Source organism: Psammomys obesus, unplaced genomic scaffold, assembly GCF_907164565.1.
Source record: "Psammomys obesus unplaced genomic scaffold, mPsaObe1.curated_primary_1811, whole genome shotgun sequence".
NCBI classification, from domain to species: Eukaryota; Metazoa; Chordata; class Mammalia; order Rodentia; family Muridae; genus Psammomys; species Psammomys obesus.
The window spans coordinates 23,121,714-23,147,790 of NW_026585895.1; the positions used below are offsets into that span (position 1 = coordinate 23,121,714).

Sequence of the window (26,077 nt, forward strand, 5' to 3'; positions counted from 1 at the left end):
CTTGGCTGCTATTATTTCTCTTTTAATTGTTTCTCTTGTTGCCCTAAGACTCTCTTTATTTTGATCTAGTTGATAACCACATACTGTGTTTCTAATATACTTTTAAAAATATGAATTCTATGCTTGTGGGGGAAAAAAAATCTCACATAATCTGAAAGACAAGAAAACTGTTTTGTTCTCCTTAGTCTAACTTCTAATTTGACTGTAAAATAATGTTTATATTTTTCAGAGCTTATTTCAAGTCTCTGAAGAGGCTCTAACATGAAAAACAAAAATCTCAGGTATTTTCAGTTTTTTTTTTTTTTTTTAAGCTTTCTTACGTTCAGCTTTAAGTCCTGGTATTTTGTTTTACATCCTTACTGGGTTAAATTAAAATTGTGATGAATGCCATGCATTTCAATTGGCCTTTTGACAGCTCATTGATCACCACTTCGCTGAGAAGACTCATTTTCTCTGGGATACAGTTAGACTAATAGAATTGACACACACAAAAATGTCTCCTGTAGGAGTCTCCCCACCTTACACCTGACTTCCTTATAAGGTGAATGAGGAAGTAATCATGTTGAGGTTGCTTTAAACACAGCTTTTCTGCTTCGCCTGTCCAGGTAGCTTCTGTTTTCATTTCAGTCTTAATGAAAGCTTTTGAATTCACAGCTCAGGTTACTTTTCAAAGCAGTGTGAGTAGTTTTACTTTTTAAAAAAAAAAAAAAAAGAAAGAAAGAAAGAAAGAAAAAAACACTGCAAGAAAGAGACTTTCACGGCCTCCAGCTTTGGTCTTGTAACCCTGAAGGTAATTCATTTTTAATCTGTCTGCACAGTGAAAACTGAACCGAATGGGGATTGAGCTGTTCTGCCTGTTCCTGCTACTTCTAGGAAGGAATGATCGCGTCCAAGGTAAAACCGAAGCTCTCCCGTATATCTTACTCTCGTCCTATGCTTGACAAACTGTCATTTGGGTCAGAAAGCAGACCTACAGTCATTTTTCATTTGATCTGTCTGATGGCTCTCCTGCCACCGAGACGCTTTAACAAACTATATAGGCAGACGCGGGGCATTTCCCCCAGCGAATGCTCTAGGTGCTGGGTAAATAAATACAAAGGTTGCACAGGCGTTTTAATGAGAATTAGACAGCTTTACTGCACAATGGAACGTCTGAGCGTTGGTACGATAGTCACCTTTGGAAGCTTTGCTATTTTGTTGTACTACAAGGCCGGCCACTCAGGAGAGTGGGGATGGAGTTCAGGAGCTTGGAGAGTGGGGATGGAGTTCAGGAACAGAAATGCTGAATTTATAAGAGAAACATTTTTAATGAGTGCCGACATGGTTCTGAAGTTAAGTGGCAGGTGCTGAATAGGAGAATGAACCGGATGATTCTCCGCTGCGGGGCTGTTAGATACTGTCGTGGTCTAAGACAGAGGAGAACTAATTTCTGTTTGCACAGTGTAGATATTTCCAATGTGATGGGCATAAACCGTAAACTTGGATGTGAGTTGCTAGCCTTCGGATGATTAATTTTCTACAGTAAATTTCGGTTATAGCTTTGCTCAGGTTGGAAGTGTCTGTACCCTAAGCGGAATGAATGAGAGTGTTTTAACTGCTGCCTCTTGCTGGCTTTGCCCTTAGGTGACTGTGCCTGGGGTGCTGCAGAAACCTGCTCAGACTGCTTGCTCTCCGGACCTCACTGTGCCTGGTGCTCCCAGGAGGTAACCACTGCCTATCACCCTGTTTCTAACACCCTTTACACATCAATGAAAGCGCTCCTCTCCGTGGGGCGGAATGAGTGAAGAAGATCAATAAAAGAACATGAGTGTCAGTGGACCAATGTATTTGTGTATGCCTTGAAAACAACTTACTGAAGGAATGGATGTCAAATTATTTAAAAACAAACAAACAAAAAAAACAACAACTTAAGATCTTTTATTAAATCTAGCTAATTATCTAATTAATTAATTTTTTATTGTTATTTTTGAGACAGGGCCTCACTCATAGCACTGGCTGGCCCGGGGCTCACTATATAGAGCAGGCTGGCCTGGAACTCACAGAATTACGGCTGCCTCTGCCTGGCCAGTGCTGAGACTAAAGGGGTGCCAGCCGTCTGGTTACTTCTCTTACTGTAAAGTCTTCCCAGCTGGTTGCAGGTGTCACCTTCTGTCTGGATAACTGGCCATGGAGGTGTTGTCCAAAGTGAAGCAGATGCAGCGTAGTTCTGTTCCTGTTCTGGGACCTGAGATCCATTGTGGGTCTCTGCAGGGTACTCCTTCCCAGAAGGGAAAACTATGAATCAGGCAATTCTTTTCCATGGTTGTGAACTGAGTGAGCACAGCGAGGTTCTAAAGCAGCGGTTCTCAGCCTGTAGGTTGCAATCCCCTTCTGGGTCGAATGACCCTTTCACAGGGGTGGCGTAAGATCACCGGAAAACACAGCGATTTACAGTATGATTCATAACAGTAGCAAAATGACAGTTATGATGTATCAACGAAACAGTTTTATGGTTGGGGGGTTGCCGCAAGATGAGGAGCTGAATTAAAGGGTGGCAGCATTAGGAAGGCTGGGGACCACTGCCCTAAAGGAACAGTCTTTCATCTGGTCAGAGTGAGAACTGTGTGAGGTGGTGTGGAGACCACGCGGGCTGTCTACTCAGACAGACCAAGTCACAGCCTGAGCAGTAGCCATGCAGAGGGCAGCCTGTGAGGGAGTCACGCTGAGGAAAGGAGGCTCTCGCATTTTATGTCCCACCCACTGGAAAGAATCTAAGTGCCAATCCAGGCTTACAAATGCCGACAAGAGCCAAGTGGCATGCTCAAAGGGAAAGGAATCTAGACGCCTGGCTCAGAACTGGGATGTAAGTATTAGGACCTAAAGTCCACATTTATTATGTATCTGGGGAGGGTCGCCTCACAGACAAGAAAGCAACAACCAGCTCACTCCCCCTCTGCTGCTTCAACTGCATAAGCCACACATAAAATCCCAGGCAATTATACTCTTTTAAGGGCAAACAAATGCAGGATTGAGAGTGGTCAGCAAGGGGCTAACCCATATAGTCTTTGGACACCATCTGGAAGACAACATTAGTTTCATGGAAGAGACAAAAAAAAATTATATCAATTGAGAATTTTGTTTACCTTGTACGTGTGTGTGTGTGTGTGTGTGGGTGGGTGGGTGGGTGCACTCACGGAGGCCAGAAGAGGGAATCAGATCACCTGGAACTAGAGTTACAGTTGTGAGTTTCTTGACGTGGGTGCTGGGAACTGAACTCGGGTCCTCTGGAAGAGCAGTAAGCATTCTTAGCTGTTGGGCTATCTCTTCAGCCCACTAGAATTTATAATCAGCTTCATTTTTTAGTATAAATAAGTGCTTCCTACGGTGTTACTGAGAGTTTTCGTTGTAGCTAGCCAAGTGATCAAGTTTAGAGGACAAATAATCTCAGAGACCTCTCCAATAACAGAAGCAGTCATTAGCACATCAGCTGCGGCAGATAGCCGTGGCCATCAGAGCAGAGGGTGGACAAAGCGTGGGTGTACACAAACTGCTTCTGCAGTTAACACCGCCTCCATTCTTTCGGCAAAGCCTGAGCACGGCTGACAGCCACTGCACCGTGTTGGGAAGGGTGCTGAGGCCTTGCCCAGCCAGGCTTTGCCTTTGTTACATCGTGGGAAGTTGCAGACTTTGCCATGCCCAGATTACAGTTGCAAATCTGCATAGGCCTGATTGGCAGGTAACACATTGTGTTTTCAAAAGTCAGTTTCAGAAGAAATGTAACTTTCCTGGCTGGTCAAAATAGCTGGAATGGCTTAGAATCCTAAGGGGTGAGGAAAAATATGAAGTTTAGTTTGGTTCTCAGTAGGCACTAAACTGGCTCCCATGAGCACACTCATGCACAAACACACACACACACACACACACACACACACACACACACACCCAGATAGATTGCAGACATCTTCTCTTTCAGCCTCTGAGACTGTGGCAGGGCCCGGGGTTTTGGGGGTTGGGGTGGTGGCTCTAAAAGACCTTGAACTAGAATCCTTTAAGACACTGAGCTTAAAGTCCTTGAGAGGTCAATTTCAGTGGAATGATGCTGTAATTGAATGGAACACATCAGCTAAAAAAAAAAAAAAAAAAAAAAAAATAGCAGAGTGCCAGACTAGGAAATGTCAAGTGTCCTGTTCTTTAGGAACCCACAGGAAACACCTTTCCGGGTTTAGTGACAGACACACAAAGCTTTTCAGTCCTAGGAGTCCAGGAACCAGCCATTCATCCTGAACAAATAAATTCACAGGAAAATGTCAACTTTGGGAAGTCAGCCATTTAAAAGATTCATTCAGGTCACTAAAGAAACCTTACGACATGGGCTTTGAAAAAAAACAAAACCTGTTAGACACATTCAACTAAATATAATAATAATAGTAATAACGAGGCTCCAGTTTTTCTGGAAAAAAAATGCTGCTTAAATTCTTTACTTATTCAGCTGACACATAACTCCATCTGCCAATCTCCACCAGTCACGTGGGGGTATAGGTACCTAGCATGTACTCATCTCACAAAACAAATAAGAGAAATAATTTCTGGAATCTTATAAAGAAATGCACATTTGTCTCTTCTTTATTATTTTCCCCCCTTTTAGAATTTCACCCACCTGTCTGGAGTTGGCGAAAGGTGTGACACCCCAGCAAATCTTTTAGCCAAAGGATGTCAATTACCCTTCATTGAAAACCCTGTCTCCCAAGTAGAAATACTTCAAAATAAGCCTCTCAGCGTGGGCCGACAGCAGAATAGTTCCGACATTGTTCAGATTGCTCCGCAAAGCTTGGTTCTTAAACTGAGGCCAGGTACAGTGTGATTTTCCAGTGCTGTGTCTGTGACCTGCCGTCGGCTAATTCCTCTGGCACCCCATCACACATAGTTGGTTGGTTATTGGGATTCCCAATCTGAAGGAAAGGGGCGCTTGCTAACACTTCTCTTCATAGTGCTCTAAACGTGTCGCTGAGGACAGCTTCCCAGATGGCGACCATCTGAATTACTCAAATGTCGACCACACGGCTGCACATTTCTTTAAGGGCTAGAAATGTTGACCTATCTGTCCCTTAATTGGTTCACCTTTTCTAAAATTTCACACACAGAAAGGCAGCTGTCTTCCATCTAAATGGATGCTACTTCTTCCAAGGAGATATAAAATATCCCAACATACACCTCCTTCAGAACTCTTTGCTGAGAGATTTCCATCTATCTATCTATTTATTTATCTATTTATCTATTTATTTATTTATTTATTGTGTGTCCATTTACAAATGCTACCACACAGTTCTTGAGATTGCCCGCATCTTAATAAGGTCACACTGAAATAAACCAACCAGCCAGCTCAAGATTGGTTAGTTACAAAAACAAAAACAAAAAACAAAAGTGCTGTGTTTCTTGATTTGCCTCCCTCACTGGGCATTGCAGGCGCTGAGCAGACTCTGCAAGTTCAGGTCCGCCAGACGGAAGATTACCCAGTAGATCTATATTACCTCATGGACCTCTCTGCCTCCATGGACGATGACCTCAACACAATCAAAGAGCTGGGCTCCCGGCTTGCCAAGGAGATGTCCAAATTAACCAGCAACTTCAGACTGGGCTTCGGATCGTTTGTGGAAAAGCCCGTTTCTCCTTTTATGAAGACAACACCGGAGGAAATCACCAACCCTTGCAGGTAAGTGAGTGAACTCCCTGGCATCCCTGGGCACTGCTTTGTGTAGATGGAATCCACAGGGCCGAGCCGTGCCAGCTGCTTGTTAACACCCCGGCATTCCATCTCGTGTTTGGATCTCGCCAGTTCTCTGTGGCCTAGGGAGTTTCCAGCCAGTGTGGATTCATCATCGCTCCATAGATCTAGCCTGCAGACCCTGCACCGTTTGCGGGGTTTGCAAGTTAGGATGTTGCCTACTAGGTTTCCTGTCTGTGGGCAAGGAGAGTTTGTCTTTCACAGACACACTGGGCCCTCACAGATCTTCAATCTCCAGTGACTGCCACTTCCTAGGGCTATTTGACACGAACCTACACTTTTTTTTTTTCTGAGTCTTTCTATCAAGATAACAATTTTTGCACCTTCCTCTGACGCACTTTGGGAAATGTGGCTTTCACTCATCCCTGAGAGCAGTAGCCTTCACTGCAATTAAATTTAACAGGAAATGAGGCAGTAGCTCTATTATAATATGCTATAACCAGCCATTAAAACCATGTATTATTCAGGTGATAGTGGAGGGCAAATTGCATTGTGATGGCCAACCTGTTCAGTCAGTGACATGTTCGAAATCAAATTATTTAATATTCTTCTACTGAAAAGGAGCTACCATTTGCTCTATGCTGAATGCTTCATGTATGTGATTTTATTCCATCCTTAGAATGATGGTGGGCTCAAGCTGGTCTTGTGTTTGTCCTGTACTCAGAGGAAGTGATAGGGGACTTGGAGAGGTCAGCAATTTGACTAAGGTCACATGACTGAGTAAAGACTTCTGAAAAGATCCATTTGGCTCAAAACCTTAGCCTCTGACTACAATGTATCACACACACACACACACACACACACACACACACACACACTTTCCCAAATGTATGTTAGCATTTAATATTTTAATACATCAAAAGGAGCAGTATCTATAAGAAGCAAATGGTTTTATACCAGTTTAGAAGTTTAAATAGTTCTCATAAGCCAGGCAGTGGTGACACATGTTTTTTATTCTAGAACTCGGGAGGCAGAGGCTAGCAGATATCTGAGTTTGAGGACAGCCTGGTCTATAGAGCAACAGCCAGGGCTACACAGAGAAACCCTGTCTTGACCATCCAACAAACAAATAGATAGATAGATAGATAGATAGATAGATAGATAGATAGATAGATAGATAGATAAAAAAGTAAAAGAAAAAAGAAAAGTAGTATAGTTCTCAACTGTAATCTAATATAACCCAAAACAATTTTACCCCGAAAGGAAATTCTTACTGGTTATAATTCTTAGGAATTGTGTTTAGTTGCAAATAACAGGCACTGGCTTAAAAGGAGAATTATTTTTCCCTCTTCGCCATGGAGGTGTTGGGATAAAGGCAGTTCAGGGTTCACTTAGCAGATCCACACGCAGGAATTCAAGGCTTTCCTGCTGTCTGCTCAGCCATTATGGTGCTTGGGTTCTGTCTTCATGGTCCAAGAAGGCTGCTGGGATACTAATCATGTCTTCATTCCAGGAAGTAAACGGGGGAGGAAAATAGGTGATCAATAAAGATCTAATTGTTATGCTCTTAAAAAAAAAAAAAAAGGCTCACAGCAAAAATTCTGTTTGATGAGTTTTGGGTAATTGAATATCCCAAAATAATCAACATACCAGACTTTCATCCCCTCAGAAGGATTCTTCATGACCCAGTAGAGTCCATTCTGCTTCCTTGGAAGCATCTACTTTCTGATTTCTATCATTTAGATTCTTCTTTGCCTGTTCTTGGCTCTCATATAGATGTAAGAATGTGTAGTACGTATTCCTTGTGTCTGGCTTCTCTTGTTCAATAAAATGCTTTTAGATTTCTTTATGATTTTGTTGTGCATATCAGCAGTCTGTTCCTCTTCGTTTTAACACATGGTCCTTTATGGATCTGCTACACTTTCTTTATTTGTTCTTCCACTGATGGAGAATTCGGTGGTTTCCATGTTTTAGATGTTGTGAACAATGTTGGTGTAACCACTTGCAGATAAATCTTTACAAAGTTGTATTTTTTATTGCTCTTTTTTGCATTCATAGAATAGATTTGCTGAATTATATGATAATCATTTTTTTTTTCAAGAAACCACCAGGCTCTTTTGCAATATAGATGTGCCACCTTTGATTTCTAAGAAGAGTTTGAAAGGTTTCCACGTGCTCCCATCTGCACCATCGTTAATGACTGATGGCATTAGTAGGATTCAACGTACTAAATTGAAAAATCAGTCCTTTGAATTTTAGGCATTCTGATGAGTTTGTAACACTGACTCACTGTTGCTTTAATTTGTGTTGACTGATGAATGATGTTGAACATCTTTTCATGTGTTTATGGGTGCTAATGTCTTATTTTGGAAATTATCTTTTGAGTTTTTTAAAAAACATCTTTTCAAATATTTTAACTATTTTAGAAAATTCATTATGTCATTAATATTGTTTTACAAGGGTTCTTTCATTTTCTGTGTTTGAGTATTTGGTACATCTGTGCACTCAGTGCCCTCAGAGTCCAGAAGGTGGTGTCAGAACCCCTGGAACCGGAGCTGCAGATGGTTCTGAGTCACTATGTGGGAGCTGGTAACTGACCGTGTGTCCTCTGCAAAAGCAGCAAGTGCTCTTAACTGCTGAGCCATCTCTCTTGCCCCTCTTTATGTATTTTAAATACAAGATCTTTGTCCAATATGTCCGTCAGATATTTTTATTAGATTGTAGCTTGTATTTTTATTATACTAACAATGTTTCTTTTTACATTTTTGATTAAGATTAGTATATCAATTTTAAATTTGTACTTTGTTTTTGTTGTTGTTCTGAGAGACTCTGGCCTACTCTAAGGTGAGAAAATTTTCTTCTATATTTTCTTATAAAAACTTTAAGGTTAAAGGCCTTCCAATTAGTCTGATGCTCACAACCAAATAAGCTTTTATGTTGAGAATGAAAAACATTGAGACTCATCTTTTGTTTCCACATAGATGGTATTACAGACCTGTTGGTTAAGCAAGACTTTCCACAGGGAATTAGCTCAATGTGAAATCAACTGGCTGCATGTGAGTCTGAGTGTAGATAGTCATTTCTCCTTCACAGATCCTTTGACTCCAGGTCATGTCAAAACACATGTCTCAGCTTACAGTAGCTTTACCAAAAGAGAAGTCAGGAGAGTAAGATCTCCATCTTTGTACTTCTTTTGATTATCCTAGATCATTTGCATTTCCACATAGATTTTAGAATCAATTTCTCAGTTTCTCAAAAAAAAAAAAAAAGTTGAGATTATGAAAGAGACCGTAATGAAGCAAAAGATCAGTTTGGAGAAAATGGACTTCTTAAACCCTTAAGCCTTATGGTCATGAACTTCTTTGATTCTTGTTAAATGTCTCTGAAAACCACTTCACTGTTTCTAGTGAAAAACAAAACCAAACTTTTTTTAACCTTACTTTCTTCTTTCTTTACATCACCTATTCCTTGAAATTTTTAAATTCTCAGTTTTCAATAGTAATTTATCAAAATGCAACTTATTTTGAATGTTCATTTTTGTCCTGAAACCTTCCCAAATTTTCTATTAATCCTAACCTGCTTTTATAGTCTTCTGATTTTCTAGTCATATAATCTGTGAATAGCAACGTCTTCTTCTTCAGTAGCCATTCTTCTTTTTACTTTTCTTGCTTTATTGTGTTGGCTAGGATCACCAGCACAGTTTTTAATTAATATGTTGGGAAAGGAAAAACCTTGTCATGTTAACGAGTCTTAGAAGAAAGCTTCTGTCTCACCATTGGCTATATTGTCAGCCAGTGAGTTTTTCAGTTTCATTTATAAGGTAAGAAAGGTCCCTTCTATCCCTGCCTTGATACATTTGTCCCTTTAATTACAAATGTGTGCTGAATGTTATTTTCCTTATTTAAGATGTTTGGTTACAATTTTTACACTAAATCTTGCTTACATATCAATAGGTAGCAGGAAAAGAAAAGAAGACATTCATCCCTGAAAATCAGGATTCTGTTGCTGGATAGAAAGACACTAGGTGGCTTCTAGAAATTCCTGTAACATGAGACATGTAGATATCTAGGAAGAGTAATAATGACTCAAATGCATTCTTTAAAAATGCCAAACAATAAGTAGTAATATTGGTGCTTTTTATCAGAGCCATCTGTAAAGGTAAATAAATCTGTTAAAAAAAATCATCTCATTTAAATAAAAGCATCCCTTTTGCTTCTGGCTTTTTCTCTGGTAAAGTAAAGAACTCTGTACCTGCCTGAAGCTTGCATGTAATTATTTGGTATATCACATAACCTCCTGCAACAGGCTCCAGTGTAGTCTAACCGAGGGCGGTTCAGTCAGGACCAAGTGCTTCTGCACCATTCTTCCTGTCTCAGGTTAGACAAGATGTAGCAATTTGACATACAATAGGAAAACAATGAGTATAGAATGTTACCAGAGAAACAATTACAATTAACAACGTTAGATGATTTGGCTAATTTGGGAGGTACCATCTTGAACTAGCAAAGAAATCTAGTCCTTAAGTAAGCTTCTAGAAAAATAAAGGCAGGTTGGCTCTTTATTTAGCTCAGGTATGTATTTAATTTCAGCACTCTTTTGTTTTGTTTGTTTGAGATGGGGTCTCACACTATCGTCAAGACTGGCCTTGAACTTGCCATGGAGCATGGCTGGCCTTCAAAAGACAGCAACCTATTTGCCTCAGCCCACGTACTGAGATCATTGGCATAAGCAAACATACCTGGCCTTCATTCATGCAGTTTTTCAGTCATTTGTTTGTTTAAAAAAAATTACAGAGTCTCAAGCAGTATGCTAAGTGTGGAAATATCCAGGGGTGGGGGATCTGGACCCAGTCTGTAAGGAACTGAAGTTCTTTAGTGGACAGCCACATTGGATGACAACATGGGCTCCAAAGTCAGCTCTGGATGAAGGCTTGACTCGGCAGTCATTCCTAACACAGCCGTAGGTGTGTCATTTCTCCTCTTAATTCAGTATATTGAGGGTCATGATTCTAGTCTCACAGAGTGGTTGTAAGGAGTAAGTCAGGTCATGAACATGGGCATTCGACTTGACCTTGCTAAATGCTCAGTTAGTACCAGGTGCCATTGGTAACACCTGAGCATTGTCAGAGACTTGGAGCACCGCAGTGCACCGCTTGTGGGGACCTGAGGGGTGATCACGTATTTGGTCTTCTGAGAGGATCTATATAGTCTTGTTGGCTAAAGCTGCTGCTTTATTTCCTCCTGGAAAAATTTATCACCCAAGTTGTATATTGAAAGTACTTTTAAAAAATAAAAACTGTAACACTGTGATTTGCTTCCCATTATATCGCTAGCTCTCTTAAGTTCCTCTAGTTAGCTGGCATCCCACACATATACACAACAAAATGAAAACTTGTATTTCTTAACCAAACCAAAGCTTGTAAGTATAGAATAAAAATGTTATTAACAATGAAAGATAAGAGGAAAGAGCCTGGAAGAGTTTTGCAACATGCAATGGCCTTTGCATTTAGTCTCTTTACCCATGTAGAGGGATGACAGTGATTCAATCAAGAGACTGAATGAGCTCAGAACAATAGACATTCAAAATAAGCATCAATTTCCTTTCTCCCATTAGTTCACTACCTCATCTCTAGTTATTCCCATCTAGTGGTCTTCAAACTTTCAAACCTCAGGACTGCTTTACACCCTTAATTAACACCTCTTGAGGCATCAAGATAGCTCAGCAGCCAATAGCATTTGCCATACATTCCTGAATACTTGAGCTCAATCCCTGGGTCCCACAGTAGAAGAGAATACACTCCTGAAAATTATCCTCTGACCTCACTCATACACACATAACACACAAACACATATACATATACAACAATGAAAAAATAATTAACACCTCAGCCATGTGTGGCATTGTATGTTAGCCCTGGCCCTCAGTTGGCAGAGCCAAGAGGACCCCAAGTATAAGGCTACTCTGACGTACAAAGAGAGACTCTGGCTATAGTGATGGTAATGATAACAATAATGATAATAATGTTGCTGTTGATAAAGATTATGATGATGGTGACGATGGTGACGATATTATACCTTTAGGAGAGTTTCAGTTTATGTGGGTTATACCCGCTACTAGTTACTTAACATAATATAATAGAACAAATAAGCATCAATTTATTGATTTAATATTTATAATAGTAAATACTACATATTAGAACACATTTTAATAAACAATAACTCATTTTTCAAAACACAAGTAATCGGCAAGTTCTTTGCTCCCAAATAGAGTGATAGTAGTCTACATCTTTGCAGATTTCTAAAGCAGCTGGTTTTCTGGAAGGCAGCTGGCTTAGTCCAGCCACTCATGCATTTAAGCTATTGCGGTGCTTTTGATAGAACGCCAGGAAGACAGTCGCACTCACGCGGAAATGTACTGGTCACCGGATACTGTTTCCGGTGACGGTGTCCATTCGTCTTCTCTTACATTAGGCTAGGTGACAGGCAGAAGCTGAATCGGTATCAATGCCCACCTCCTATAGTGTTATCCTGCAGTCCATTGATCTGCCTGCATGGGGATGACGCCTGCCACCCATGATTTTGCAGTGTGAATGGCTCTGGTCATTTGTAAAACGTGAGTTCACTGAATTATGCACATTCCCCCAGATTCTGTGATATCAAAAGTCATGCTTGTTAGTATCACCACCAACCCACATCACATGAGTCTTGAAGTACTGGAAAAGGCTGGGAGTATTGTCAATCTCTCAGGTAGCAAAGGAGCAAGTCCCTCCATTCAAATATTCTAGTTACCTTGAGTTTTGCTGTTGGCAGCAATGCGAGCATTTGTGTTCTTGGACATGACAGTCTTGCTTTGTTCGTTTTTAAGAACACTTTTGTCAAATATTCAAGTTGCATTAACTTAAGTTTAGCTGTCAATCATTCCTTAAGGTGAAAATGATGGTCCAGGAGAAAAAAGAGGCCAATTCAGCTTAATTATGCAAATGCTTCCTCTCTGTATTTCATGGGCAGCAGAAATGCTTTATGCAAGCTCTCTGTGTGTTAAAGAAAAAAAAAACATGTATTTGAAGATGGACAGCTAATACAATTAATGATTTGTAATATTTCCTCAGGGACAAACAAGCGAAACTAGCATTTTCTCTTTTATTACGCTGAGCGCATTCTGAGAAAGCCCGATCAGGTCGCTGAGTAGAGCGTGGTGCAACTGCCTCAGCATGTGGAAGTCGCAGCCCTACTATGTTCTCCTGTTCGCAGTGAGACGTCACATTGTAAAGCAAATGACAGCTATGACGTGCTATCCCATTGGCTGCCAGGGATTCTAAAAACTCCCTTTGGCTGAGGAAGTGGGGAAAAAGAGACCTGTGACCAGAGCGTCTGTTCTGGGGCTATCTCAAGACATTGGCTCTGTGCCAGTCAGTGCCAGGCTCCATCAAACTGTCCTGTTCTTATGCTCGGGAACACAGAATCTGAGCTTCTTTCTATGGATGGCTACTAACAAAGAGATGACCATTTTCATGGACATCAACATTCTTGTCCCCATAAGACACCGGGTTATTCAGTTCTATGGTCCCTATCAGTTCTCATGACTATGGGACGGATTGATCTGCAATCATACTGAACATTGTTCCGAAAGGAATTAGGTGCCTGTGAGCCTTTGTTGTAGTTAATTGACCCGTGACCACTTTTATTTTTTGTGGGTTTCGGTTTAAGGACATCTGACTTGATCAATATTGTTGATGCATTACCATTGACCTGTAATGTCTGAAGGAACATTACATACTTTCTACACAAAGTACATCACAGCCTTGTTGCACTTAGGAACACTAGACAGCATTTTAGTATGAGACGTGGACCATTTCAAATAGTGAAATCATCAATAAAAAGCGGGGAGGGAGGGGATGAAAAACAAACCAGACGGCACTACATAGACTATCAAAAGGTCATATGTCTGTGATGTTGAGTTGGAGGACTGAGGGAGAAGCAGAAAATCACATGTTCAAAACATGCATGGGTTACTTGGGGAGTTTCAACCACGCCTACAAGCTGTAAGAGTAGCTAAAGCCTCCTCTCCAAGCTGCTTTTGGTCCTTGTATTGTACCACAGCAAGATAAATCCTAATACAAGAACCAAGAGCTTTGCAGTGGTGTAGAGGAAGAAGGAAATGTGGTCGGTCCTCTCCCTGTTGCTAGGGAGTGGCTCATGCTTGATAACAGGTCAAGATATCCGAATACAAAGCTGCACAAATCGGCTGTTATCAGGTAAACGTGACTCATCGGGTGGATGTTGGTTGATTGGAAATAGGAAGAAGTGATTACACACCCTGGAATGGTCTGGTGATGTGATCCCCGAGGCCCCAGGCTGAGATGGCGGAGAACATGGCAACCCAAGACTTTAGAAAATCAGTCACTGTTGAAGGAGATGTTCCTATGCTCTCAGAACTGCTAACCGAACTGGATCGCATTTAAGAATGTTTTTCTGTATTCCTTTTGTAGTAGTATTCCCTACTTCTGTTTACCTACATTTGGATTCAAGCACATTTTGCCATTGACTGATGATGCCGAGAGATTCAATGAAATAGTGAGGAAACAGAAGATTTCTGCAAATATTGACACGCCTGAAGGTGGATTTGATGCTATTATGCAGGCTGCTGTGTGTAAGGTATGGTGTGTGGGATGGGGTTGGTGGGGGTAGGGTCAATCTTCTATCCTTTTAGCATAAATTTTATCTTTTATTAATAAATCTGCTTTGGGAAGCTTAGTTAATTGTCTTTCCTTTGCTCACCATGGTTCTACTTTTGATCCTTTTCCTACAATATAAAATGGATATTAAATATTTAATTTAATCATGCTGAAGTGAGAGATTGTTTCAGAAGTCTAATATTTCAATAAACAAATAAAAGTATCCGAGTATAAGAAAAATGTGGTTCAAATAAATATCGGTTTGTCTGCTTTTTAATTAACTGTATTAGAAAAAAATTAAAGGCAGAACATAAATAAACAAATTTAAAATGTCTGAGTTAGTATACAATACACATAATTACAAAACTATTAGGTTTCACCTTTTTGTTAATGGTGTGGGGCCTTGTGCATGCTAAGCAAGCACTGTAGAACCTTACATCCCTGCCCATTGGCTTTTAGAGGCACCATAGCTCAAGATAAAAATCTATTGTTTTGAACTAATAATATCAGGATCAGAAGTCACTGTCTCTGCAGCACTGTCATGATTCAGATCCTCCTTGACTATTTGAGGAGAATGATTGTCCTCTCTAGACATTAGTCCTTCATGGAGAGGGCAGGGTTGAAGCTCCAAGAAGGTAGAAGAGTCAAGGAGTTAAAAGAAGAGGGGAAAGAATAGATAGGTCAGGACAGCCAGGATATCTTTTTGCCCAGGTGCTTCCTAGACTAATAACAGTTCTGGGAGAGCTCTGCTAAGACACAGATTGCAGAGAAGTTCAGCCAGCAGGACTCCGGGGCCATGTCAACCAGCAGTCCTTATACCTGTGGTTTATAATTTTTGGGTGACATCGTTAGAAATCACACACCTAAGTGGTGGGTAACATTTTCATGAAACAGACTTCCTTTATAAGCAATTTCCATTGCATTTAGCTTGAATTTGGAATGATGTGGCCTTCCTCAATCCCTCCTCTCTCTCTCTTTTTTCTGAAAAACTGAAAGCTGAACAATTAAGATCAATGACTAGTAGTCAAGATGAACCAAGCACTACTTGTAGTGGAACAGTTTTTGGGTTTTTTTGTTGTTGTTGTTTTGTTTTATTTTTGTGTGTGTGTGTGATGAAAAAAAAAAAGCAAATCTGAAAGCTGTCCAGGAAAAGGCAAATGCTGTAGGACTTCATGTCTTGTGCGAGCTCTAAGTCCTCTTTAGATAGAAAGGCTGGAGCAGGCTCTCCACTCACTGCTCGGAATCCGACTGTGAGAAGCTTCACAATCCACAGTTCGGGCTCCCATCTCCACACAACCTGTGGCTTCCTTCTCACTCTAGGAAAGGATTGGCTGGCGCAACGACTCACTCCACCTCCTGGTTTTTGTGAGTGACGCCGATTCTCATTTTGGAATGGACAGCAAGCTGGCAGGCATTGTCATTCCCAACGACGGGCTCTGCCACTTGGACAGCAGGAATGAATACTCCATGTCAACTGTCTTGGTAAGTAACCTTCACCCTCTCCAGCTTTCCAAGTCCCGGGTAGGCCCGTGTGGCGACCACTGCAATGAAGCCCCGTGAAATGACTAACCCTTGGTGAAAATGGTGCTTTATTCTCTGCTTCAGTGGCTAGACGTTGCTTTCTTTCACCTCAGCTGCATTGCAGGTCCCCACAGAGCCCACGCGACCTCCACCAGGTAGATGTGGAGAGTTTAAATCCTCTCTACCTTCTCAGACATCCTAAGGCCAACAAAAAGCAGCTCTCTATTCTCAACCACGGTCTTGGTCAGAACAGTACCACTGAGGACTCTTGGAGCATCGCTGTCCCCCAGTCCTGCCACAACCACGGTGCGGTGCTCTGTTTATTAACACTTAGCTTATGTTCTGTGCTCGGAAAAATGCTGGTAACATTTGGGAAAAAAAACAAAACAAAACAAAACTTGTTGTTAAACAAGGTAAAAATTTCAGAGGTCACATCTGGCAGTGTCCCAGTGATCGGGAGGAACAAACAAACAAAAAAACATTCGAGGTCTTTGCCCCACACGATCTCATCTGATCTTCTGTCCAACTGCTATTTCTATTAATAGAGCATATTGCATCCTGCACTCAAGAAACGAAGTTGCCCTTTAGAACCCAGAGAGTCCTCTTTGACCTCCACTAGGTCCCAAAGCCGTCACTTCTCATTTCACCATTATTCGTGGGTGCCTTCACGCACATGTCTATGTGACAATGTGCTCGCTTCTGTCTTTCTCACAGTGCTGTCCTCAGAGCCTGGGCTGGTTTGTTATCTTTGTCTTCCAATAGCTCAGTGGGAGCTGACAAACAACATGACGTGGAAGTGGGAGCCATCAACCTGGGAAAGTCATGTGTATTTAACGTACTAGGAAGCATGGCTCAGGAAAGTTAAACGACCATTCAAATGATGATTTATACAAGTATGAATAGGAAGGAGGGGGGAAACCTCGAATTCCAATGTCAACTGCTGGGCAGGGGTGGAGGGAGTAGCTATTCTATATGAACTACTAGTTCACCAACTTAGATCATTCTTTGACCTAATTCTGGACTTCAACCTAGATTTCCTACTATCTCTGAACTTCTTTTGTTTTTGTTTTTTGCTTGTTTGTTTGCTTGTTTTTCAAGACAGGGTTTCTCTCTGTAGCTCTGGCTGTCCTGGAACTGGCTCTGTAGGCCAGGCTGGCTTAGAACTCACCGAGGTCCACCTGCCTCTGTCTCCTGAGTGCTGGAATTAAAAGTGTGTGCCACCACTTCCTGGCTCTCTTTGAACAGTTTTATTCCCCGCACAAACATGGTCCCTAACTGCAGTCTGTTCACGTGAGAATCACAGTGATTATTACCATAGTTTATCTTTTAGTCAATGAGGTTCCAGGAAATGGGTCCCTTTGTCATTAATTTATCATATGCCCCATAATAGAGATCTTGGAAACAAAAACGATCATAGAACCAACAACACCCATTACCTAACACATCCTTCTCATTTAATAAATGTTTACCTCAGTACTTTTCTGCATAAGCACAGAAGTCATGGGCCTTTTCAATAGAATTGTGAGCACTAAAGTAACAGATCTCACTCAAACGTAAAACAGCATCCTATGTGGGCTGTATGGTATGATCCTGGTTCCACACCTAATAGCACACTGGTGGGCACCCATGGGTAAGGAGGACCCAGAGCTGGAGGGCCTTAGGCTTTTGAGTGAAGGATGCTTAAAGTTTGAGCAACTGAAAAGCAAATGGTACTGAATGTGTCAGACTAAGGAAAAATTCCATTGTCTGGTAATGTGGGGGGCTGGAGAGATGGCTCAGCAGTTAAGAGCACTGGCTGCTCATCCAGAAGATGTGGTTAAAATTCCCAGTGCCAACATGGTAGCTCACAACTGTCTGTAACTTCAGGGGATCCGACACCTTCATACAGCCATAAATAAAAATAAATAAATCACTTAAAAATGTGATTTAAAAAAAAAAAAAAGCAATCACAGCCTGAGTCATAGGTGGGATGTTTCCCTGGGTAATTTAGAAACAGAAACACCTTTTGCTCAACTTGACCCTTGTACCTAATGGTGGCCTCAGACAAAAGTACTCTGCCAGTCCTCACGGTACAACAAGGCACATGTTGGAGAATAGAAGGCTGCTTTATCAGTGTTCTTCCTCCGCTTGACAAGCTACAGTCACATCCGTATTCCTAGCTTAATCTGCTACAGGTTCCTCCTTCCTAGGCTTCCTCTTCTGATATTATCCACTTTTGGAATCATATTAAGGAAGGCAAATGTGTTTCATGTTTTCTAGCCTCGAAAATTTGATGATGAATAACTTCTTTTGTTTTTAAAATTATCATTCCCTACATCAGTAGGGAATGAATGTTTCCATGCCAGAAGGACAAATTGTTTTCAGTCACACTGGAATAAAAAAAAAAAAAAAAAAAAAGATTGTAGGATTCCATACCACCAATTTATGGCACTGCAAAGGCAATAAAACCAGCCCCGAGAACAGGTGTAGGCCTGTCTCAGATCAGACAGTCCTAGGAATGACAGTGTGTTATTTATCCACACTCCATCCGTTCCTCAACCTTCATGTCACCTCATCCAATTCCAGTAAGAGGTACAAGAGCCACCCCAGACACATACATCACAGTCTACCCACCCCCTAGTCTAACCTTCCTACCTGCTGCTGAGTGGTGCTTGGGGAAGGTGATATGGCACAGTAGAAGTCTTGACATAAACTCCAAGGGGCCTGCTTAGGAGTTGAGGCTTACCACCGGCGCCCACTCTTGGGATTTACCTGAACTTGCAAGACTTGGGATAATTCCTGAGCTAAGCGAATAACACCAACAATGTGCGTTTCCTTAAGAGTGGCAGATAAAAATGCCTGCGAATGTTGACTTCCTCAACTGTAAAAGGAACATTTCTTTAAATGTTACCTTCTTTTGTTACAATGATACTTTAAATCTCTGTATCGATTTTAGGAATATCCAACAATCGGCCAACTCATTGATAAACTGGTACAAAACAACGTCCTGCTGATCTTTGCCGTCACCCAAGAACAAGTCCACTTGTACGAGGTAAGGACGCAGCATCCGAGAGCTCCGTCAAGGAGATTATGCACCACGAAACTCTGGCTGACCCTGTTCTGTGACTCCAAGCGCATTCATTTGCTACTTAAATATTAGATAACAAGCATGGAGAGACAGTGAAAACTGGGGTCATACATAGTGACAATAAGAAAGAGCTGGAAATGAAAAGGGTAGATAAGAAGAGAGCACAAATGAATGTAGGTGGGGCCACTCACTGGCGTTAAAACAAGGGTTTCATCTGACAAGGGGTTAACAGAGAACGGGGACATTGTTTAGAGAGTGAGAGAACTGACTAAATATTTGCAAACATTGAAAGACTCAAGCGGAAATGCAACTCAAGCTTTTTGAGATGTGGAAAGTTAAAAAAGAAAAAACGCTTATTAATTTGGGCCAAAAAAAAAAAAAAAACCAAACCAATTTCCCAGCCTAATGTAGCTGTGTTTGTAGTTTGGATGTTTAGAGGGAGACCCCGATGTGGAAAGAGAAGTCTTTCGTCGGACGAAATGACACTTAAAAAGCAGCGTATAACCTGTAAAGCACCTAGGTAAATTTAAGATCTCTGTGGTCTCTTTACAACCTAAGAAAAACAAGATGTCCAAATGCTGTGAACTGAGACCTCAGTGTGAGACCCTTCAGAATATGAAGTTTCCTAGAAAAGCCTGGGCTTCAGAAAATGCAGGCATTGGACGGCACTTTATGCAAAAGTGTCAAATACTTCTAAATTCAGACTCTGATTTCCCATTCCTTTCGAAAGGACCTCTTAACATGCTTGGTGACCGTGCAGGGCAAACCCCAGTTATTTCCCAGGAGGCTTTGATTAAATGTACTCACTAGTCCGAATGGCATGGGCCATGAACTTGCCTCAGGTTCTCTGAAAGGATACAGGAGGAGATGTTATCTTGCGTTTTTGATGAGAGGAAGGCATTGTACTCCCAGGTGAGAGCACCTTCTGCGGCAAACTAAGGAAGTCTCTTGCAATCAAGCTCCATCCTCAAGGCTTTTGTTTCTCCATTCACCTGATCTAGGCGTATAGTTTTTTTTAAAGGCTCCTTAGCATGTGATATGGTTTTAGGTAGTCGAGTTGCAGCAAAGATGGATTTTTTTTTTTTAAATACCCTCAGTACAATAGTGAGTCTATCCTGCCTTTGATCCTGAAGGCTGAAGTGAGGGGACCCACGGGGTCATGGCACCTTCCCAGCAGGGTTGTGGCTTAGAAACTGGAGGGGGTGCTGCACAGGTCTTGTCTGCGGAAGGGAGACTGGGGGACACAACTGATGCCCATGAGCGTACATTCCCAGAATTCATGTTGGTAACAGTCTTTAAGACTTACAGCATTTAGACGCCTCCCCCCCAATGACCATTAAGAAGACAGAGGAGGATGAAAAATAGCTCTGTGGTGAAACAGAATCTGTTGCGTTCAAGTTAGTTGCACATGGTCCCCTGTTGCAAAAAGAAAGGATCATTTCCAAGGGAAACAGCAGATTACAGCCTGCCCCTAATATAACAGCAGGACATTTATTTTGTCTGCCTACTAATCTCATTATGAGGAGAATTTATGTTCTGTCATGATCTGTGCTCCCTGCCATCCAGGCGCCACTAAATTCACAGGGACATTTTCAGGGAGCCACAGCTCAACAGCCCCGGCCAGCAGCCCACTCTGTGACTGGTGTTCCGTTGTTCTACTATTTTCCTTCTGGTGGCCCGTCACGTCATCCGCACTAGGGGGCCAGGAGGCAGTTTGGCCTAAGATAATGACAGCCACATGTCCTTCGATGAAGGCTTCACCCACATAGTATGGGAATGCTGGTCTATTGTTTTATTGATAATAAAAGCAGAAAATGGACCAATAGTGGCCTACGTGGCTTTTCAATTGAAAACTCTCAGCGCATGCCTTCTGTGTGCTGGAGACCAGGGTAGCACAATGTGTGAGGTAGCTGTGAAATAAAGACCCTAAGCACCAAGAAATCACTGTGATAAATAAAGCCAGCGACAGGATACATTCAGTAGCCGAGTGGTGAGATCTAATGGAAATTCCAGAAGGCAAATTCTTTGCTTGAGTTGTACAGTAAGGACGCTTCTGTGCCTGCAGGGGATGGGAGAGGTGGTTCAATGGTGGCTCTGTCTTGCAGCAAGTAAGATTTATGTTGCCTGCTCGTGGCATTCAGGAGAAATGGCTGCTGTTTCAGGGAGCAATGTGGGGTGCTCCGGACTGCCCAGGTGTGGGGCTGCTGCACACGTTGGTAAGGAGCCGAACAGACAATGGGAGGAATTCAGTAAGCAGTTTTCTTTCCGTTCAGGACGATTGAAGTGTGCACCCCAGACTCGGGCAAACAGACAATTAGGAACAAACTTATTATTATGAATAGTTTCTTGTTTGTCCAATTACAGGGTGCAAAAGATAATGATAGATAAGTGGCTGAGCACTAGGTAGTATATTACATCCAAGTACTAAGTACTATTTAAAATCAAGATTCGATTACCCGAGCCAAATTTAAAGAAAAAAAAAAAGTTTATGCCTCAGTCTGTTTCTAAATGCTCATTTCTCATTATTTCTCATTGCTCATACTACATTAAGATAGTATCAGGCTCTTAAAGTCCAACTGTCTGACTTGAGGTGTCTTTCCTTCCTAATAAGATATTGAGTTAAAAGCAATTAAATCAATATTTTTACTATACTGTCAAATCATGTTATTAACTGTCTTGTGGTATTTTCAAGGCTTTACCATATCTATACATTTTCAAATTGTCTACCCTGGGCTGGAAGGAAGAGGTGTGGAAAGCTAGCAGCACTGACAGTTAGAGGAGCCAGTGTTTATGGTGTGATGTTGCGGCAAGGCGTCCATCTGCCGCAGATATCTCTGGCCCAATCACCATCTACGGCCTTCCCCACTGGTGTCCTGTGGTTGCTAGGACAGAGCGGCATGTCTATAGCATGAGCACAGAGGTAGAAACGGGTTCTTACACCTTCGGAGGACCCTCCCTTAGAGAAAAAAGTTGTCAACTTCTAGATCTTTGGAGAGAATGATGTCTTCCTGTTTAGGTCAAGTCTCAATGAAGTTATTCAAAAAAAGATAAAAATACAATAAAAGTATCTTTTTTTTCCCCCTAAAATTGGGCCATATGTCCTAAGTGGGGACTTGGGGCTTGATGTAACAAATACTTGTCAAGCCTGGGGAAGTCTGGGCTCACAGAGCAGGTGTGGGCCCCTGACCATTACTAGGAGGCTCTGTAGTCTAAGCTGTTCCCTTACTTTCCATCCCGGACCCAGATGGCACCAGAGAGGAAAGCCGAACGACGCCATCTGTCTCCAGACAGACCTGCTAGAGAAGCTCCCAGCCAGCCTCCTCAGTAGCAGGGAGACCCCTGCACAATTATCCCCTGGCACACATTTGATCAAATAGCAAGTCCAAGGAGCAGCCGAAACATGCCGCAGGCCTTTCGTTCTTGTGTGGCTCATGACAGTCGCATCCTGTCCATAAGTTTCCGTGTTTCAGGAGCCAACGAGCCCGGTTTTCTTTCTCCCTTTCTTCCTTTGATCTAGTCACTGTAGCGAGGGAGGATAGGAGGTAAGGCAAACTAGAGGGAGAGAAAGTAAAAATTGGCCTCCTTGCTGTTCGTTAATTGGTTCAATTGTTTTGTTCTCAAATGTTCTTGTCAGAAAAAATCAAAACAATTTCAGTTTGGTGGAAATCTCTTGATCTCTCCAGCCTCAGAATTTATAAAATAAAAAACTGAGGCCTGATGTTCTCCATGCTTAACAGTTACTGACCGATCCTAGAGCTGGCCATGAATTCTGTTGCTCCACACAGATAGCAAGGTCCGCCAGCTGAGCAGTGGCTGATTTCGGAACCTACTCGGAAAGTCATTCCCCATGCTCTCCATCTCATGCTGTAATTGGATCTTCCAAACTTGGGGTTTTAATGCAAATAAAATCATCTGGGATAAAAGGCAATTTTGCGATGATATGACATCGCCACAGAGTTAATAAATTGCTCTCGATTCAAGTGTAATAGGGAAGATTTTTGATTTCTCCTTAATTGATGGTATCTGGAAACGAAGCCTGAGGAGAGCCAGCTGCCCACACTTTCCTCATTAACGGAAACCTTCCTCGGAGAGGGAGGATTTGGAGATAAAACTCATGTCCTCAGATTATGTAGGCATCTACTGAATGAGGCTAACAAGTAAATCCCAACTATGCCCAATCGTCAGTGGTTACTGTTAGCTAACAGTTCTCTTAAAGAACCCGAAGGCTTGTACTCCAAAACATTAACATAAGAGAAAAGAAAGACACAGGTTTTAAACAGAGCATCCATGAGCTTCCCTTGCTAGGTCCTCTCATGTGTAAATAGGAGATCTTATCACTACACAGTCTAAATGTTTGAACATCAACACAACACCTAGGGCGTCCACTGCATCACTGGGAAATGATGCTACTGATGACGTAGTCAGTCACGCATTCATTCATTCATCAAATATCTCTTGAGCATCTCCTAGGAGACCAGAGTTCGTGACCACGAGAATAAGATACGCTCTCTGTTCAGGAAGTCTTACACGTCATTAACAGATTTGTATATCGATAATTAGCCTAAGGAAAAAAATAAGATAAGAGCAGGGTAAGAGACCCAGGGGGAGGGGGCCCTCTGTGACAGGATTTTGCTAATGGGTTTACACTTTTTCAGTTAGTGTTTTGTTTTGTTTTATTCTATTCACTATATTTCTTAGAAGAGGTAGCAGACTATTCGACAATCATAAAACTGGTTTTGATGCCGACTGTAGCACAGTGAGATACCTCTCCTATTCCCTCGTGGGGGTGAAAATGACGCCTCGTGATGGCATACAACAGTGACCATGAGAATGTAAAAAACAATAAGTGGCCACCTGGATCCTAAGAGTCTTACCCCGACTTTATTGGTTAGTCTCCCAATTAGCAAAGCAAGTTGTATGTGAGAGAATTTAGATGCAGATAACCAGAGCCTACAGTCTCAGCCACTGGGATAAGTCACAGTTGAGCCCTCCGTCCAGGCTGTGGTAGTGGCCGAGCTTGATTCCTAAACCCTGGATCACCATGCAAACAGCCCTTTATAGCTCCCCTAAAGGCATGGAGCCTGAGGGGGCAGCAGAGCTGCCTGATGGAAGAGCTCTCTAAATGACAGTCCTTCAAGGCCAGGCAATTTTTGACCTAGGGTCCTTAGTGTTGCGTTCATTTAGGTGAACAAAGCAAGTTAAGGATGTATAGACTTGAAATAAGCCCTCCAGGTCTTCCCTGTGATGGACAGAGGCCACATAGCCAGGAAGCATGATGTCAGTGGGCTACCATTTAAACTTGTGTTCCCATCTAGGATACTCATTATCTCTGGTTTCAGTGAAAGAGGTAGAATGAGGACTGGGATCTACAAAGGCTATAGATTTATTAAGCTTACATAAGGTAAGCATACAGAAGAGCAGGGTATACCAGTGGATTTACCCACTGCGAAGTTTTCCCAATCTAATAACACCACCATATGACTCATTTTCAAGAAGGAAAACATCCCCGTGTGCAACTGTCTACTGACTAACATTCCATCTCTGTCCTCCCCTTCCCTCTCTCTGAGGTGACCAGGTTCCTCAACTTAGTGTTCATCATCTGTACACTTGTTTTTATGCTGTTAAAATACAGGCACATCCATAACTGAGTCTGTATTAAGGACATGCCAGCACATTTCATTGCGTACTTTTAATTTCCGCCACTTTCCTTTTGCTTGATTGAAAAACTGAACTCAGTGACCTACAAGATTTAACAGCCAATGACTGCTCCCTGGAAAAGAGGAATGTTAATGGCGTAGGGGGTTATTGCTGTTCTATTTTCAGATTGTGGTAAAATGCATGTGTGGTATAAGCTTGAGTGTTTTGGTTCATTTTCATTTGGCATAGTTTTGTGGTATGAAGCGTTGAGTGACCTTGCGTGCTCAGTTGTCTGTGGCTGCGGCTGATCCAGGGAGATGCCCTCACTGTCAGTCGGCTCCATCCACATCCTGCTGTCACGGAGGGCCCTGAGTCCTGTGCAGCTTATGCTGCACTGCGGATGCTGTCGCTGTGCCCATCGCTACACTAACATTCTCCTTCATGCATCCGCACATCGTTTTTTTTTTTTTTTCCATGCTCGTTGGTGCTTTGCCTACATGTATGTCTGTGTGAGGGTTTCAGATCCTCTACAACTGGAGCTTTTAGACAGTTGTGAGCTGCCATGTGGGTGCTGGGAATTGAACCTGGGTCCTCTGGAAGAGCTGCCAGTGCTCTTAACCACTGGACCATCTCTCCATGCCCACTACACATCTTTAAGTGAGGCCCTCTGGGTTACAAGGAAATCACATCTTCAGAGTTTTCTTTGTAATGTGTACAGGTTACTATTGTATTGGATACTCTCTTACCAGCAATATGGAAGTACAAAAAAAAAAAAAAAGCTACTCTTTTTCTGGCTACAAAATAAATGCAACATTTGCACAAAAGGGAGAGACAGTGAAATGCTGAAAATCAGGAAGGAAAAAATTAAATATCACTCAAAAACCAACCCCTCAGACAAAGCTAACCACTGTTGACATTTTAGACTAAGTCTTCCTTCCTTTCCCTTTGCATGTATTTGCATATCTTAACATAAATGTTATCATACTGTGCATATTAAGTATGTTCACATTTTTAAATGAGTTTATATGTTTATGGTCTCTGAAAGGCATAAGAATTAAGTTGTATGTGGTTATACATCAATCAGCTTTATTAACAAGAATAACATTAGGTCAAAATCAAGGTTATCCTACAATATTCTGAGCCTATGGTTTTCATGTTGTGGGTTTTCTGCTATAAAATAAAAACAAAGTGCGCCACACCTGGTGGCCCAGATCGGTATTCCCAGTTGACTTAGAGGATGAGACAGGAGGGTCACAAGTTCAAGGCCAGTCTCAGTTAAAAAATACAGAGGGCCGGGCATGGCGGTGCACACCTGTAATCCCAACCCTCAGGGAAGCAGAGGAAGGCAGATTACTGTGAGTTTGAGGTCAGCCTGGTCTACAAAGCAGAACAGCCCAGGCTACATAGAGAAACCCTATCTAGAAAAAAACATAATAATAATAATAATAATAATAATAATAATAATAATAATAATAAT

The 26,077-nt window shown here is 41.9% G+C and overlaps 1 protein-coding gene across 2 annotated transcripts in view; it reads left to right on the plus strand.

Moving 5' to 3' along the window:
• Positions 1–573: 573 nt before the first annotated feature.
• The window catches only part of Itgb6 (integrin subunit beta 6), a 69,927-nt gene continuing 44,423 nt past the window's right edge, over positions 574–26,077 (plus strand). The window contains exons 1-8 of one of the 2 annotated variants that reach the window (XM_055600466.1): positions 574–605; positions 819–894; positions 1,624–1,703; positions 4,625–4,829; positions 5,443–5,689; positions 14,190–14,355; positions 15,696–15,857; positions 18,832–18,927. In XM_055600466.1, coding sequence (XP_055456441.1) covers positions 834–894; positions 1,624–1,703; positions 4,625–4,829; positions 5,443–5,689; positions 14,190–14,355; positions 15,696–15,857; positions 18,832–18,927 — 1,017 coding nt within the window. In that variant the 5' untranslated portion in view covers positions 574–605; positions 819–833. Of the gene's footprint in view, positions 606–690; positions 895–1,623; positions 1,704–4,624; positions 4,830–5,442; positions 5,690–14,189; positions 14,356–15,695; positions 15,858–18,831; positions 18,928–26,077 lie in introns of those variants that run through there. The other variant, XM_055600465.1, reaches the window with a different exon arrangement.